The sequence below is a fragment of the Oryzias latipes genome, chromosome 13 (assembly GCF_053564925.1).
Source record: "Oryzias latipes strain Hd-rR chromosome 13, Olatipes_Hd-rR_3.1".
In the NCBI taxonomy this organism is placed as follows: domain Eukaryota; kingdom Metazoa; phylum Chordata; class Actinopteri; order Beloniformes; family Adrianichthyidae; genus Oryzias; species Oryzias latipes.
Window position 1 is genome coordinate 26,384,157 of NC_136249.1, and position 12,551 is coordinate 26,396,707.

General features: G+C 40.4%; 1 protein-coding gene across 8 annotated transcripts in view; it reads left to right on the forward strand.

Moving 5' to 3' along the window:
* synrg (synergin, gamma) overlaps nt 1–12,551 on the forward strand; it is a 34,716-nt gene that overhangs the window by 18,201 nt on the left and 3,964 nt on the right. For 4 of the 8 annotated variants that reach the window (XM_011482383.4, XM_020708164.3, XM_020708165.3 and 1 more), the window contains 7 exons: nt 3,377–3,907; nt 4,954–5,117; nt 5,217–5,270; nt 5,605–5,701; nt 6,809–6,957; nt 7,551–7,661; nt 7,738–7,776. In XM_011482383.4, the coding sequence (XP_011480685.1) occupies nt 3,377–3,907; nt 4,954–5,117; nt 5,217–5,270; nt 5,605–5,701; nt 6,809–6,957; nt 7,551–7,661; nt 7,738–7,776 (1,145 nt within the window). The remainder of the gene's footprint in view (nt 1–3,376; nt 3,908–4,953; nt 5,118–5,216; nt 5,271–5,604; nt 5,702–6,808; nt 6,958–7,550; nt 7,662–7,737; nt 7,777–12,551) is intronic. The other 4 variants (XM_020708163.3, XM_078929419.1, XM_020708169.3 and 1 more) reach the window with 1 other exon arrangement.

Below are 12,551 nucleotides of genomic sequence, written 5' to 3' on the forward strand. Positions count from 1 at the left end.
TTTTATTCATCAAGCATCTCGCTTTCCCTTCATGTCTCATGTTTCTTTTTATTCCACACACCTTCAGATATCAAGCAACTGTTGTCAGGCGAAGTATTGCTTCTATGAAATCTGCCGATGGAGAGCGTTTAGTATTCGGACCACATTTATGCAACCAGTTATCAGCATTTCAGCATATCTGTTAATATAAGGCATTGAAGCCAAACCATGTGGAAGTTGTCGTAGAAACGCACACACGTAAAACATCCCCATTGCCTTATTCTGGTGTCTGTGCAGTATTTAGACTATAGTTTGATTCCTCTGCACAGAAAGTTCCTGAACTGTTGCAGACGCTTCGACACCCAAATATTTCCTTAGACACGTTCTGCTTCTGTAACCGCGAACTGTTCCTAGGTCCTGTTTTTATCGGCTCCCGTCCTTCCTGGAATGCTTTTTGGGACTAATCTGTCGCTGAAGTGTAGCAGGCCAAGCAGTTTGAGCATCTCACTGAGCTTTGCACCTTTTTCTGAAAAATGTACGTCATCTTAAAGAGACAGTATTTCTTTTGTGGGGTTGCTTTTAAGGCACAAAAGGAATCTGTTTGTTTTCTTTAGGGTAGTGGTGGTGGTGGTGGTGGGGGTGTTATGTTATTTATTTATTTATTTATTTATGTATTTATTTATTGCTGTTTGCAGTTCTATGTGATATCACAGCTCTCTGACAACTTCTTGAAATCAGTATTACCCTTCTTGCCTTGCTTTTTGCTGCAGTGTGCCTGCTTTTACAATTTGTGAAATTGACAAGATCAACCATTTTATGCATAAAAGTGTTGCAAGTTTGTTTTTACCCAAGGACGCAGACGTACACTTACAGATTTAATATAGTGTATTTTTATTACAGGAATATAAATTTGTATTTTGAAGCTAGATACCTTTGATTTTGATGTAGTATGGTTACCATTGTAAATTAAATATAGCCTCAAGTTATTAATGAAGTATTTTAGGTTTATATTGTCTTTTTAAGAGTTCATTAGTTTGCTTTGACAAATAATCACTGTAGCAAGATGGAAAAAAAGGATACTGTCTCTTTAAATCTGTCCCTGCATCTGTGATGGATGTAATCAAACTCTTCTTTGGGGTTTCAATGTGGCCCTCCTTGTTTTCTGTAACCCTTTGAGAGCTTGAAGAGGACACTCATGTATTTGCAAACATACTATAAGGCAGACATCATTATTCCATATCTTTATTTTTGTATTTATTCATATTTATGTTTTTTAATCATGTACTAGGCTGCAGTCTTTATTCAAAAAAACCCTCTTTGTCTATCATTGTTCAGATGTTCTGCCAGTGTTTGCCCTCAGGTCCTCAAAGGGTTAATGCTTCCTGCCTTGTTTTTTTAAAAAAAAAAAAAAAAAGAAAAGAAAAAAACTTTGAAACCTGGCTTTCTACCTGTTCTGTATTCAAACCTTTTTCCAAAAATATTTGTTGCTCACCATCCCAGCCGTTAGAAACGTTTCTCTTCTCCCTAGAACTACTGATTCTAGTCTGTGAATGTGCCTTGTCTCTGGTTTCTGCTTCTTTATCCTCGGGTTATCTTTGTTTTTTCCTCTTTTTTTCTCCTGGATCTGCATGCTCTTGTATTTAAAATGACTGAAATCTAATTTTACAAATGTTCGCTTGACAAACCTCTTGTAACGATAAAGCTCTTTCTTTGTGACTTTTCTCTCTTTCTCTCTTCTCATGTTGTCGTAATAAATATTACTGTTGTTATTGCTGAAATGCGTCTTTTTTTTTCCTTTTCTTCTCTCGGGAGGCGTGATGTGGTCTAATTACGCAAAGCTCGCAGCAATAGATCCTTGTCAATTTCACAAATTGCTTTTTATATCCGAGTGCTCTGTCATGCCTAACAGGAAGGGTTCAACAAGACGGATTTATGTGTTTTGGAGTGTCAAGGAGACAGGAATGCTTAAGTGCTGACACTTTTGTTCTAGTTTAAGACTTGTCAGTCAGTATTTATCCGATGAAGTGATCAAAAAGGGTTGTAGGGAGGATCTTTGGAAGAATTTGTTAGATCCTGGGCTTTGAAATTTGTTAGTTTTAACATAAAGTGCCAAAATGTGGTTTATTTGTCAAAAATCAACTGTTTTCCTGCAAAACCTTAAGAAAAAAAATATTTACAGTGAAAAGGGTCCATTTTATAAGAGTTTATTTTATGCATGGGTGGATCGTTTTTAGCGTGGCTTTGAAGTGTAAAACATTTCTCAAGGTGGCGTCATTTCCAAATGATTATGAAATCATACAGTTTAATGATGGCTACAGTCAGTTCAGACGTTCCTTTAAAGACCCACTCTGATGAAAATCTGTGTTTTTAACGTTTTTCTGATGATGAGGACATGTCGTAGGAAAATTATGTTTAAAATTGCATTTCTGAGTATTTTTTTATTCAAATTGTTGGGAACCTGGCACCGTTCAAAAGAGCACATTTGGGACATTGAAAAAAATGCTGGGTGGGCCACGGTGCGAGCTCTTGGCAAAGTGGACAGTAAGGCGTGGCGGGGCGGGGCGGAGTTGTTCTGCAGAATTCCTAATGTACTACAGCCGCTCTGCAGAAACTGTCCCAGAAAATGACAGTTTTTTAAAATTTTGCCTAAGAACTGCATAATTAAAGACCAATGGTCAACAGTTTGACATTAGACGGGAGACAGTAGGGTCTTAAAGTGTATACACTTTAGGAATGGCACATTTTTACAAGAGAAACTTTCTGTACTTTTTTTCTGGCTTTCAAATCAACATTGTGGTTCCATTGTAAACTAGGGCTGGGTATCACCAATAATTTCCAGTCTATTTGATTTGATTTTGAATTTATACCTGTGTAAACTACACATGGTTTACACATTTAGACATAGTTGTATAGAAATATAATAATAGTTAAGGGTGTAACTGATCAGAAACTCACGGTTCGGGTCGTGCCACGCTTTTAGAGTCACGGTTCGGATCATTTTTTTGGATCGGTAAAATGGAAAATAAAGACAGGAAAAAAGCAACCAAAAAAATTCAAAGAGAATTTATCATACACAAAATTAAACCTATACAGTTTAAAATGGATGTGGACCCTCGTAAAGCTCCAAAAATATAGTATAATTTCCTTCTACACTAAACGTGTTTGGAAGGTTGAAAACATCCGTCATTTTGAGAATTCTGAAAGTTTAAGAACAGATTGAAATAAAAAAGCTGCCTGCTTTAATTAAAGTAAGACAAATCCACACAATAACAATTTCTAAAACAATGCAACAACAAAAAAATACTTTTAAAATCCTTTGATCTGCAGACAAATTCCTTCTACAGCAGCGTCTGATCTACTGCTAGGAACCACTCGTATGTCTGTGTTGTCATTACAGAAGGAGACGACATGAAATTTGACCCTTTCGGGACGTCCGCCCTCAGCTCCTTGGCTAGCTATGACTGGTCAGACCGGGAGGAAACTCTGCCAGGTGAGGTCAGGAAGCGGCAGGGCGTGGAGGGAGGTTCCCTTCCATCATTAATCCCATCCCAGAGGAAGCAGCTGAGCTTCGGTAGCACTGAAAACATCACGAGCTGCTCCACAGCAAGGGCCACCGCAGAGGATGGCGCATCTGAAGCAAACAAGTTTGAGGCCTTTGCCGACTTCAGCTCCAACCAAGGCAGAGCTGATGACGAGGACGACTTCGGAGACTTTGCGAGCACCGTTTCCGAAAACTCTCACTCCACTGCCGTGGAGGCCAGCTCTGAGGGGAAACAAGGCGAGCCCCCAGACGAGTTTGGCGCCTTCCAAGGGGACAAGCCCAAGTTTGAAAAGTCAGACTTCCTTAAAGCCAGCGCTCAGGCCAAAGTCAAGTCCAGCGAGGAGATGATCAAGAATGAACTGGCAACCTTTGACCTCTCAGTTCAAGGTAAGTCCTCTTGTGTCCTAACTTTACTGCATTTCTCCACACAGATCCGTCAACAATAAAATAAAATAAATTGTGATTATTGTTTTTCAAACATACCCAGTCTGAGTTAAAAAGCAAAGCAAGATGTTTGTTATTTTTTTCTTTTGTTGAAACATCAACATTTGAATCCAACCAAACTGGAGTAATTATTAAGAAGTTCTAAGAAAATATCCATGGTCTGGTGTTGATGCAGTGAGCTGGTACTGTGAAATGCTTAAGCAGACATGACTTCCTGTATTTTGTGACAGTGAGGCTTTGGGGTGAATCTAGATTACATCTTTTCTCCTAAAACCTGTCATGTTATCCAGGTATGAGCTCTCCAGAAACTAAAAGCCCTTGAACTCAGGAAGGAATGAAAGACGTGCCGCTCCATCACCACATTGCCATCAGATATGCAGTAAAGCTGTTAGGCATTAGATGGTAGCATTGCAAAGACATTCCAGCTTTCTAATGGCAATGACTGCTGAGACGGATTAATGGCCTCCAACAAAATCCACCTGCAGAAATGAACTGTATCCACTTTGGTGCTGCTCGCTCCTCTGTTCCGTCTAATAAATATTTCCTTATCTGTGACAAGAACGGATTCATTTGTTGCTGCTGGGTTTAATTACTGTGGCGAGCAGACTGTCTCTGGCTGCAGAGCTGTAATCTTATCACGGTTCGGCTTCATGCTGGTTTGAGTGGCGACACATGGCTCCAAAGGTGGCGGATTACCTGTTTCTGGATGATTCTTCCTCACATCAGTTCACGCTTAACATGTTTGTGTTCGTTCTCAAAATACTGATGAATTATTCATACATTTCAGTCGTATTTGAGCCTCTGATTTGAACCTTATTGCTTTTTATTGAACCAAAGCATTTACCTGTTCTGCACTGTCTGAGAGTAATGGCTGCAATAAAAATGGAAAAAAAAAAAAAGTGATGACTGCGAATGCACAGGTACATTTCTCAGAGTGTCCTCGCAGTGAGTGAATATATTGTCCGTGTCTCCTTGGTTTTTTCCCTTAGGCTCCCACAAACGCAGTCACAGTTTAGGCGAGAGGGAAATTGGCCGATCGCCGCCGTCTCCAGCTCCCGAGCAGCATTTCAGAGACAGATCCAACACGCTAAGCGAAAAACCAGCCCTGCCGGTCATCTGGGACAAGTACAAAAACCTGACCGGAGAGGTGGAGGTGAGGAAAACCGCCACAGTTCGCTGCTGGCGTCAGTGACCCGACATCTATGTGTCATAAAAGTTTGTCGTTTCATATTTTGTCACTTTGTTGCTGCAGGAGAGCGAGCGCTATGCTTATGAGTGGCAAAGGTGTCTGGAAAGTGCTCTGGAGGTTTGTGTTAGTCCAATTGATCTCTAAAACTGCAAAAAATAAATGTGGATTTATTGGTTGCAACAACAGAGCGAGTAGTTTGAATTTCACATCACTTTCTTTTAATAGAAAACACATTTTAAAAATATTTATTTTAGTCCAAACAGTAAAGAGATGCTCTAAAAGGCTTTGTAGGGGAAGAAAAATACTAAAATACATAAAATTTGTATCTGTAAAAATGTTTCAGGCATACCTTGAAACACTGATGGGCTGTTTTGTTGTAACATTTATCAAGATAATAGTGTAATACAGCATTTTTGACTCTACGATGGTTTTTGTGTCTGTTCATATTAAGGTTATCACCAAAGCCAACAACACCCTGAACAGCATCAGCAGCTCTGCTGTCTGCACAGAGGTCATCCAGTCTGCTCAGGGCATGGAGTATCTGCTGGGTGAGGAAGAGCTCACACAGCACACACAGAGCTCGCACTCTCACAAAAATCAAACCCATATGAATTAGGCATCAAGGAAAGAGAGAAAAATGTACAAACTGCATTTTGTTTCTGCTAAAGACCCACTCCGCTCATCTTTTGATCTAAAAATGTTCCCAGTGGTCTTTTGGTTATGGTTATGCCGTTTTTAGACAAAATCAAAAAACGTAATAATAATAGTAATAATTGATCTGGAAATCCTTTCTCCCTGTGGGGGGGGGTTGTTGCTGCATATAAGCCGCGCGTGGGGGGCGACAGCTGGCTGGGGAGAACGGGGATCGATCCGACGACCTGCTCTACCGCCTGAGCTAAACTGCCGCCCAAACTTGTCGTTTTCTAGGGCATAGTTTCTGCAGAGCGGCAGTTATCATAGAATTGTTGTAGGATTGTTGGCGCAGATTAAGCCCGCCCCCACCTCCATCACCCGTCTGTTTACAGGCTCTCACGCTAGTTTACAGCCCTTCACACCCGTAACTTAACATTACCGGTGCAACAATAATGGCGAGTAACATCTGAGCTTTCCAGCCGTACAGTTTTGATCCAGATACCAGCTCAGACGAGGAAATCAAAGACATTCATGGAAACTAGTCGTCTACAAGCAGATGCATCAGAATGGAGCAGAGCAGGGAGCTTGAAGCTGAAAGTGTGTCGTTGTTTGCATGTGTATGAAGCAGAATTACTTTTACCAGAGCTGAGCTAAAGACAGCCGTTTTTGCTGGACTTAAGGATTGTCTGGATGGAAGCTGGTCTAACCTCATCTGGAAGAATGTTCCAAAGTTTACCTACATTAAACTGAATCTTCTCCATCTTAGTTAGAAACTTTGAGCACCAGCTGTACTTCATACTGTATATGTTCCTTTAAATGAATATGCTTAATTGAGTTATATATAGCAACCTCCCACTGAAGGATCCAGTGCAGATTTCAGTGATTTTCACAATAATACCTATTATTGCTATCAAGTGTTTACACACTGGAACATTCTAAATTCAGTCAGCATATTTCACGTTTTTAATCTTAACCATGTCCGCCACTGCCTCCTCACGTGTGTGGTACGTTTTGCTCGCCAGGCGTGGTGGAAGTGTATCGCGTCACCAGACGAGTGGAGCTGGGCATCAAGGCGACGGCGGTGTGTTCGGAGAAGCTGCAGGTGCTGCTCAAGGACATGAGCCGCGTGTGGAACAACCTCTTAAGCTTCATGTCTATGGCCAAGCTTGCGGTGAGACGCTAAAAAGCATTTCCTCTGACTTCAGGAAACGACAAAGGGAAAGGAAAAACAAAATCCAGATTGATGCTCCTGTCTGCTTTAGCTGACCTTTGTTATCTACAAAACCCATTTGAAAACATGTGATAATGGATTATCGGAGGTCGGCTTACCACTCATAGGAGCATCAGTGAACCTGTTGGGTTAAAATCAATTATGTGAACAGGATGCCTTCATGGTGTTTAAGGCAACGATGAGGACAGTATAGATTGATTAACCAACTGCGTGCCAGAGTCTGTCAGACAGAAACGGAAGAAGGAGACTCTGCTCCTCTACAGGTTGACAGAAGAACAGCTCATCTCAAGGGCGAATGAGTAAAAACAGTTTCCTATAATTGCACATGCAGGTGATGGAAGGTATTGAAAAGCCAGTTTGATTTGTCCTCATTTCACACACCAGTAGTTGAAGTCCTGCAAACTTTGATGGCGTGATGTTTGATGTTTGCAGACTTGCTCTCTAAGCTGTTGTTGCAAGAACACAAATGAACACACCTTGGCCTGCAGCAAGAAGCAAATTGACATTGTGTATTTGTGTGTGTTTGTGTGCAGCCGGATGAAAGCTCTCTGGATTTCTCCTCCTGCATTCTGAGGCACGGCATTAAGAATGCCAAGGAGCTGGCCTGTGGAGTTTGCCTGCTCAACGTCGAGGCTCGCAGCAAGGTTTGTTTGTGCTCACAGACACCGACCAACGTGCAGGTTTCGGCACAAAATGACTTTTCGTTCAACCATTTTCCAGAACAAAGCCGGCAGCGCTTTGGGACGCCTGTTTAAACGAGTATGATACCAAAAAACTTTGTTTTACTTTTCCTCCTCCTGTCACAGATAAAACCTGCAAGGGACCAAAGTGACAACTCCTTTTCTCATATATCAAACTGCTTTATTTAGGTTTCCTAACTTTGGCAAATCCTAATTAATCCTAAATTAACTTGAAATCACTAAAAAAAGGAAAATATTAAAATAGGTGGATTAATCAGCTTCCTAGTTTTTGTTCATCTGCAGGTTTCCAAATGCTAACCTAAAGAATTTAGGAAAAAATATTTGTTTTTTTTAAGTCATTTCTAAAAGCGACCAGCTGAAATGTCTTCACTATGGGGAGCAGCGTTCATATTGCAGTTTAATGATCCCAAACATTTTACACGGAAAGAAAACTTCTATTTTTCTTGAAAAACAAATTCCAAGTAATGCAAAAGTTTTGTTTTCTTTTTGCATTTTCAAGCTTTCTATCCCAAGGTTTTTTTTTTATTTTGTTTTTTGCAAAAACAAGGGCATGAAATGTAAAAGCATTGTTCAGAGTCAGAGATAGCAGGGACAGCCGCTTTTTAAGTTTTAAAGTTTCTAAACATTAAAATAATTACTAAAACTACTGGCCATAATCTGGATGTTTTGTAGAAACCTGTAGTCCTGCTTTCAGCATCTCTATTTAATATCCTGCTGATGCTTTTGCTTATTCTTATAATTTACTTTAGTATACAATGAAAGAGCTGGTAGATGCTTAACTGTGTTTGACACAATCCCTTAGCTTTAGTAGCATCACAACAGCAGCCCCGTGAGCCTCTGCCCTGCTGTCTGTGAACGCTCTGTTTTCAGACCACGTGAGCTTTGAGCAGAAACATCCTTACATTTCATACAGATTTATATTCAAACCAAGCAAAATGTCCCTATTGGATTATAACCGCATTAACATGCAAAACAGGAAGAGAGGTTGAGAGTTTACAGCTGATGTTGGATAGAAGTCTTATATAATTTCCTTACAATAAAAGGCAGCCTGTTTCATCCAGTAATCCTAAAAATCACAAAGATGTGTTTGCTAACGGCAAACAATAGAATTTTAAAAAATGTTCCCAAAGCCTTTTTAAAGCAGGTTTTTTCAGGATCGAAGTATTTTTATGCAGAGCCGTCATGGGGCTTTAATTGCTCAGTTTGCTTACTGGTGTGTTTGTTTTTACAGCTGACAGATTGAATAAAACACTTTCGTTCCTGAGCTCCGACTCAGAGAGGATGTTCGCGGGGGGGGGGGGGGGGGGGGGGGTGCGGTTGGCCTTGGTCACCCACATGTTCACAGTGGAGTCTTCCTCATGAGTATTCCATCTGAAATATGAGCGCGGAGAGTTGTCATTTTGGCGCCTCGGGTGGTTTTCACACTCTGGGATTAGTTCTTCAAGGAAATCAGGGCTATTTCAACTTTATTTCTGTTCCGTCACTTCCACATGAAGGTGGCTGCTCCCCACCCGCCCTCCACCTTCAGCTAACAACCATCAGTGGCTCTAATAACTGCTCTGGGTGCTGTGTGGAGAAAGATTGCGGATCTGCCTTCTCGCCTGTGGTGGCTGGGATTTTTGTCTGAGTGGTTATTACTTGTATTCCTGCAGTATTGTGAGGAGGGGTGTTGGTTTTAAAACATTTTTCCCCCCATAATCCCTCTGTGGCTCTGACAGGGCACAGGTAAGATGCCAATTATCTGACAGTGCAGCAGCAGATCTGCCTGAAATGGCAGTGAATATGGAGGCATAGAACGGACGGAAGCCAACGCCATTTTTTAATAACCCCTCTTTTATTAAGTTCTAGGCAGGAGATCATTTTAAAAAAGTGCCAAAAAAAGAATGCCCCCAATTGTTGCATCCTCATTCAGGGAAAAGGTGCTGATAAGAGGAAATGCTGATGAGTCGTTAAAAGAGCAGATGAGCTTCTGCTCCTCTAAACATCATCTTTCATTGAGTTACTTTTTTAGAGAAAAACTTGTTAAGTTTGACGTTTTATTTTCATGCAGAGATGGATGTGCAAGAGAGGTTTATCTGGACCTTCTGACTATAAATGTTTGATTTGACCAGGTTTCCTTGCTCATCTGCTGCATGGTTAAGCACACCTATTCTGCAGAAGCTAGTTTGACTCCAAATCTGCCTTTTAAGACTCAGCTGGATATTAAACAACCAAAAAACCACTTATTTTCTCTATTTTTACATTTTTTCCCAATACAGTTTGATTTTAATTTATTTCATTCAAGGTTTTGTTCTGGTAAGAAAGGTGGAATAAACATGGCTTAGTTATAAAACCTTTCTATAGAAATTAGGAATGTACTAATAACATTGCACTCCCTACATCTGACCTCTTGATTCAGGTGTGCTTTTTTCTTTTCTTCCTAGAATATTTTCAATTTTTGTCTAAAAGTAAAATAAATGTATATTAGATAATTAGTGCAAACAATAAAGTTATAAATAAGCTGTTATTATTTTTGTGACTTGTCCACATTTTTAGAAGGGTGTTAAACGGCTAATCAATTTTTAGACAAGGTTTTATCTTTCAATTAACTTATTAAACACATCTAATGTCAAGCAATCTCTGTCTGGGTAAGAAAAAAGGGGAAACAGCAGCTTTTAGTCTTTGCTCCTCGTTTTACTCTTGAGCTTCAGAAGTTTTACTGGTTTTTCGATCTAATATAGAAATATGTAGATCTTGATATGGTCCCCACAGCCTGTCACTCCTCGACCTTTTCTCTGCAGCTGCAAAGGTCATGTGCATTTTTACGGCCTGTTCCAGCAGATGCCTCCACCCCAAAAGCATTAGCCTGTACCATTTCAGAGCAGAAGAAGCAGGAGCTTCTGTTCTTGAAACCCATGGAAAGCAGCTGTCATTAGAAGCTCGTGCAGGTGAAGTCTCTGGGAAAGGTGGTACAACAAGTGCATCCATTCGTTTCACATCCACCTCCCTCCACCAGCTACAACTGTTGCCAGTTCTGAGTGGAGAGTTGCAGAAACAAGTAGGCCAGAGCACAAAGGAGCTCTGAAAGCCAATCGCTGGGATGGTGAAACGTGAGCTTGAGAGGCAAAGGGAAGAGCAGAAAAGGTGTCCTTCATCTTAAAAAGCTCTTCATCCAGCCGAACATCTGAGCTGCAGACGGGCATTCAGGGCGCTGGAGGTATTTCCGACCTGAAACTGCTTTCCCGTGCCCCCCCACCTCCTCATACGCTGCTGTTGTTTTCCACATTCATCTCTGCTCTTCTTCTGCGTGGGTGGTTATGATTCACCGCACATGAGTCATGCCTCTCCGGCTCCAGCTTCATTATTTCACCAGGGATGCAAACTCCACATCGTTGCACACATTAGCATGTCCTGATTGCACATGCACAGCTCCAGCTGGCCCCCCTGCACAGCGCCGACATTTCATTTGATCACGGACAGTTGGAAAATGATGGTCAGGCTCATAATGAGCTCCCATTTCTTCTTTTGCTCAAATGAGATCAGTGGAGGAATCGTTTATTTTTTTGTTTTGTTTAGAGCAAAATCATCTGGAAGTACATCAAAGCTTCCACCTGACTGTGTCAATCAGTTGCACATCAGCATGAGGTTTCTCAAGCTAAACATAATGCTCCTTTACACACAAGTGGATTAAGAATCTAAAATCCAAAAGAAGAACAATAAAAGCTATAAAAACATTTCTGCATTTAAACAGGAAAATGAATATTTGATGAAAGAGAGCCTCCAAACTAAGTGTATTTATGTAGTGACTGCCACGTTAAAGAAAGCATGTTTATTATTTATGAAAGGTGGATTCTAATTGGTTAATAAAGCAAAAACATCGACGCTGAAAACAAATGGTTTAACTGTGCCATGTAGACATTAAAAACTTTTTTTTTGTACATTTTCGAAACAGTTTTGGGTTTTTTCTTATGATGGGGGGACATATTTAAAGAAAACTAAACTCAAATTTGCATTTCTGAGTATTTCTTTATTTAAATTGATGAAAAATGCAGCCACTTACAAACAGATCCATGGACGCCTTGGTTTTCCTCGTCCGAGCTGAAATCTGGATCAAAACTGTGCAACTGAATAGCTTCAATATTGCTCGTTATTATTGTTGCAGCGGTAATGTTAGGTTGGGAGTGTGAGGGGCTGTAAGTTAGCAGGAAAGCTTGTAAACAGAGAACTCTCTGCAACGGGAAAGGCCAGGCGGGTGCGGAGTTACTCCCCGCCAACTGTCCCGCCCTCAACTCAGAGGCAAATGTGTGAACTACTGCCACTCTGCAGAAACTATGTCCTAGAAAATGATACTGATTTTTTGATTTAGCCTAAAAACAGCACAGTCATATTTAAAATACCACTGGGAAACTGGGACTTTAAACAACTTTTTTTAACTTCAGCAACCAAAATTTCATTTTCATCCATTACTGCATGTTTTTCTGCAAACCACATTCCAAACAAACAACCAACATCTTCTTGTAGTCGTTTTTCTCTTAATTACAAGCACACCCACCTGCATTGTTTGAGTATAATTCTGTCCTGCAAAATTCATAACAACACATAATTCATGTCTTGAACTTCTAAGGCTCTTTCTTTTAATTTTACTCATAAAATGAATCCTAAAACAAAAACAAATTCTTTCTTTTAATATGTGTTAAGTTTCCTTTCCTAACCACATTCTTCTTTTGACTCGTTTTCACTGCCGCATGCTCCTAATTACCATTTCAGCATCAAGTCAGAAACCTCTTGGGAAGCATCACTGAGGCAGATGATACTGTTTATGTACTTAAACTAATTTGCAAGTGTATTTGCTGC